Consider the following 5,031-nt stretch of genomic DNA (forward strand, 5'->3'; position numbering starts at 1 on the left):
CCTGCCTTCTTTCCTTCCTTCCTTCCTTCCTTCCTTCCTCCCTCCCTCCCTCCCTCACTTCCTTTTCCTTCCTTCCTCCCTCCCTCCCTCCCCCTCTCTCTCGTGTTTGCACGCTCATTTGTGCGCCTGTGTGTGTGTGTGCGTGCGTGTGTGCGCCTGCTCTCAGTTCTCAGGAAGCGAGCACCCAAAAGGCTCGCTTGGGCCAAAAGGCTCGCTTCTTCCCAAGCACACCCGCCCAAAGGGATCATTCTCGCGGAGACGGAAGTGAGGAAGCCTCGCATGACACACAGCAACAAAGCACACACCTTCTCAGCTTGGCACAAGGGCGCCCGGGGGCTCCCGCAGTCCGCCTCCTCCTCCTCCTCCTCCTGCGCTACGCCGGGACTCTTCGCCCCCCAACTCCGGAGATGGGGAACATGGCATGCGTTCCCCAAGCGCCCGGCCGCTTCAGGTACTCTTTTTCCAGGAAACCCTCCTTCAAGAAAGAGTGAGTATCTCTCTGTTCTTGGCCTCCTTCAAACTCTTCTTTCCCTCTTTCCCGGAAAGTTTTTTACAAAGGGGATTCGGCGGCGGCGGCGCGTGTCATTTTCCCAAGGATTTATATCTCCCAAATGTGTGCAGAATATGATCCCCCGGCGGTGCTCGGATCAACCTCTTACATAGTTTGACTGCAAACTCTTTATTTTATTTTATTTTTTAAAAAAGAGTTTTCTTCCGCAGAGAGGAGAAGAAGGAGGAGGAGGAGGAGGAGGAGGAGGAGAAAAAAAGTTGTTTTATTTTAATCTGTCTTTGTTTCTGTCACTTCTGGGGCTTTTTTGCCTGTTAGACAGCGTTAAGTTTAGTCGTTTGAGAAAGCTGTCCCACTGGGAAAGTTGAGTCCTACTAACTCAAAATGTGCCATGCCGATTTTGGGGGGGCTTCAGGGAAGATTATTCCTTATTAAGTGCTTTTTGTGTTGCCTGGGATGTTCGGTTCTGTTGTAACCATGCTTTTTTTTTTTTTGGGTAGAAAAAAACCCACACAGTTAGTGCGAAGTTTTGTGGTCAAAGGTCTTTGCTTTACTTATAGAGACTGGCTAAAAATACCCCTCTTTCTTCCCCGGATCCTTCTAAGTTATTTACAATCCCAAATATTTTCCACAATGGCTAGGAAGTTCAGAATGGCATTAGCGGTAGAGGGGGGCGGAGGTCCCCAAAATAAAATCTGTAGAAGAGAGAGAAGAAAAGCATTCCAGAAATCTTGAGAAATGGGTGGCTTTTCTCTTTCTTTTTCAGCGGACGGGTTTTTTTTTTTTTTTTTTGTGTGTGTGTGTGTGTCTGCGTGCATGTCTACAAAGTTGTACTCTGAATCACCGACTGCCTAAAATCGCTGGAAGTTGGGTGGCTTGTAAATGTAATAATTATTGTTTCATAGTGGGTTGATTATTATTTTTTATTTACCTGCTTTGGACGGCGGGCGTGGGAAAAACCATCTCGAGCTGCGTATTCGTTGCCAGACGTGACTAATTTAATTGCACAGGGGACTGAGTCAAACTGGGAAGACTGGTGCCCAGTTTGAAGCGTGTCCATTTCCACTGGATCCTGTTCTGTCTTAGCAAACATACAGTGCAGTGTCTTTAGTTAAAAGAGCCATTTTTTTTGCTTTTTACGGAACTCAACTTGGTCTGCTAAAACGCTGCAAAACTTATCACTTGTCATTAGGCCTTCCTGTTATTTTGCTCCCCCAGAGAGGTCAGACTACAAATTCCATCGTCCCCAGCTAGCACAACTCATGGCATGGCTAGTATAAAATGGCTAGCAGGCCCTGTAGGATGTTGTTTTTTTTTGTTGTCATCCAATTTGAACATTATGGATAGTCGAATCTCCTCCCCCACCTTCCAGCTACGCCAAGGGAATTAAGTGTCAGCTTCAAATTGTTAGACAGCTAAGTAACCAGACACCTGAGCTCTCTATCACTCTGTGTGTTTGTGTGTGTTTGTGTGTGTGTGTGTAGGCACGCAACTGCTTTTAAAGGACAGTAGGGCTTAGATTTGGCGGTGAGATTTGGCGGTGGGCATTGGAAAATATTTCCCCATCTAGAATGGAAAGTCCAGTTTTCCACATGTTCCTGATTGCAAAAAATATGCAATTCACAGAGGCTGCGTGATTGTGCTTAAAAACACAAGACACCCCCCCCCATTTCAATTGCACCCTGCTCAGTTGCAAGGTGTGGAGGCGTTTATTTTTGTGACACTGCCACGAGGAATTGTGAAACTTTTTCTAAGGAAAGCAGCAGGCTTGCAGTGGGACCTGTTCCCCAAATTTGCTAAAATTACAGCAACATGGGAAATTGTGTGTGTGTGTGTGTGTGTGTGTGTTTCAGAATTCCTTTCCCAATCAATTAGATGGCTTCACTTATGTTACTTTTGTTTTGTTTGCAAATATTATCCATCTGTCCCTGTGTTCTTTGGTAAACTGGATAGGGAAATGAAATGACTGTCATACCGAAAGTTGGCTCATTTTGTTTTGTTAATGTTTGGGTTGTGTAGTTTGAGTTTTTTATTCTTTCCGATGGGCTAGGACAGATTGACACAGACTGATAAGAACCGATTAGAAGTCTGATGTCTTTTAGATGTGGTCGGTTTCTTGAATCTCAAGATTTAAAATCTTCCCCTGATCTCAAATGAGTGGGAGATAATACTCTTTTTAATCCCGCCACTATCGTCTGAAATGGACTCCTACTAAGAACAAAGAGGAGTGCTTAATAATTATTCATAATGTTAATAGAAAGCCCATTGCTCTAAATTATTATTTTTGATAATTGCAGTGCCTGTTGTGATTTATTAAGAGTCTCAGTTCTGGGTTGCCAAAAATCTCAGTAACCATTAGGGGGCAACTTAGAGAAAAATAAACCAAGGCTTTGCTGCCCCCTAGTGGTCGATGGGATTTAGGCAACCTGGATCTGATCACTGTCAATATACGGTATGTGGTGTTTCCCGTACTGTCGTATTTAAAAAATTACACCTTAGAGATAGCATTTTTGGGGAAGGACCAAAGACGCCACATCTACCACCTATGGTGGAATGTGGGTCCTATCAAAGAAATGCGCCACTTGAAGTTTGCCGTGACACTGATTTTAATGTTGGCAGTTAGAATATGGGGTGAAGTGCCTGTTTATTTTGCTGCTTATGAGTTATCTGCCTACCTGGTCTGGATTCAGGCACTAAACTATGTCAGGATCTACTTGGTGGGGAGAGCAGTTAAGATTTGCCTACAGGAATGTTTATATTTTAGACACCGATTTGCACCAGGCCCATATTTAGGTTGGGTAAAAACACAGTGTATGCTTAAATGCTGGTTCGTTTTCACTTTAATTGAGGTATATATGTTGGCCTTGTTGGGTTTTATGGTTGAGTGAATTAGTACACACCCAGAATGTAGGTTAATTCAGTAATAAGGAAATGTATATTACGCAAACTCGGCCTATTACAATGTATGCAATAATTAAGTTATGGTTCTTCCCTGAGGCCAATGTCACAACTTTGACTTAGGACCTTCCTTCCTTCCTTCCTTCCTTCCTTCCTTCCTTCCTTCCTTCCTTCCTTCCTTCCTTCCTTCCTTCCTTCCTTCCCTTTTAGAGCTAGAAATAAGAATTTTTTTTTGAAAGAACCATCAATGGAATGGCTTGCCTTCAGAAGTTGTGGATGCTCCATCATTGGAGGCTTTTAAGAAGAGATTGGATAGTCATTTGTCTGGGATGGTATATAGGGTCTCCTGCTTGAGCAGGGGGTTGGACTAGAAGACCTCCAAGGTCCCTTCCAATTCTGTTATTCTGTTATTTCCTTCCTTCCTTCCTTCCTTCCTTCCTTCCTTCCTTCCTTCCTTCCTTCCTTCCTTCCTTCCTTCCTTCCTTCTCTTCCCCTCTTCCTCAAACTGGCTAGACTTTCTGTAGTTCAACAAGACCGTAAAGCAAAGCTGGGGCAATATCCCTCATTCCTTTTCGCATTTTTGACGGTTGGCGAGTTTCAAACATTGATGGCCCTAGTGATAAAATAAATTGCTCTTTCCCTCTTTCCCCTGTGCCTTCCTGATTCCCTTTGTTTGCTCGCCTTGATGTTTTTGTGGCCCTCTTTTATTGCTTTTCAGACAAGAGAGCAAGAAAAAACTGGCCGAGCTCTTTGGGTTTGAGGTGGAGCAGGAGCGAGATGTAACTTCAGACAAAATTCTCCAATATATTCCTGCAAAGGTAAGTCATTTTGTGGGGAGGATGTGTAATTCTCCACTCCTCCTTCGCTTGCAGTGTGCGGATCCCTGCCCAAGACGGTGCCAATGGAAGGTGGGCTGCTTTGGAATTCAGCACCCATCATTTCCAGACAGTCGGTGGCAGAGGATGATGGGACCTGTATTTCTTACTATTTGGAGGTTACAAGAATGGGGGGAAAGCGCTTGCTGTGACCTCAGAGGTATAAACCCTGAAAAACTCGATTGTTGTTACTTCTTGACGAGAGAGAGAGAGAGAGAGAGAGGAGAGAGAGAGAGAGAGAAAGAAAAAAGAGAGAGAGAAAGAAAAAGAAAAAGAAAAAAGAGAGAGAAAAAGAAAGAAAAAAGATAAAAAGATAGAAAGAGAAAGAAAAAGAAAAAGAGAGAAAGAAAGAGAGAAAGAAAGAGAGAGAGAGAGAAAGAAAGAAAGAAAAAGAAAAAAGAGAGAAAGAAAGAGAGAAGGAAAGAGAGAAAGAAAAAAGGTAGAAAGATAGAAAGAAAGAAAAGAAAGAAAGAGAAAAAATATAGAAAGAAAGAAAGAAAAAGACAGAGAGAGAAAGAAAGAATGAGAAAGAGAAAAAGAGAGAGAAAGAAAGAAAGAAAGAAAAAGAAAAAGAAAAAAGAGAGAAAGAAAGAGAGAAGGAAAGCGAGAAAGAAAAAAGGTAGAAAGATAGGAAGAAAGAAAAGAAAGAGAAAAATATAGAAAGAAAGAAAGAAAGAAAAAAACAGAGAGAGAAAGAAAGAATGAGAAAGAGAAAGAGAGAGAAAGAAAAAGAAAAAGAAAAAAGAAAGA

General features: G+C 42.7%; 1 protein-coding gene across 1 annotated transcript in view; it reads left to right on the top strand.

Moving 5' to 3' along the window:
- Positions 1 to 365: 365 nt before the first annotated feature.
- The window catches only part of LOC114923609 (probable pleckstrin homology domain-containing family N member 1), a gene marked incomplete at its 3' end in the record, with an annotated part of 29,717 nt that continues 25,051 nt past the window's right edge, over positions 366 to 5,031 (top strand). Inside the window, exons 1-2 of the mRNA XM_029286783.1 lie at positions 366 to 487; positions 4,125 to 4,224. Coding sequence (XP_029142616.1) covers positions 408 to 487; positions 4,125 to 4,224 — 180 coding nt within the window. The remainder of the gene's footprint in view (positions 488 to 4,124; positions 4,225 to 5,031) is intronic.

The sequence above is a fragment of the Protobothrops mucrosquamatus genome, unplaced genomic scaffold (genome assembly GCF_001527695.2).
Source record: "Protobothrops mucrosquamatus isolate PMUCROS unplaced genomic scaffold, P.Mucros_1.0 scaffold4983, whole genome shotgun sequence".
Classification (NCBI taxonomy): domain Eukaryota; kingdom Metazoa; phylum Chordata; class Lepidosauria; order Squamata; family Viperidae; genus Protobothrops; species Protobothrops mucrosquamatus.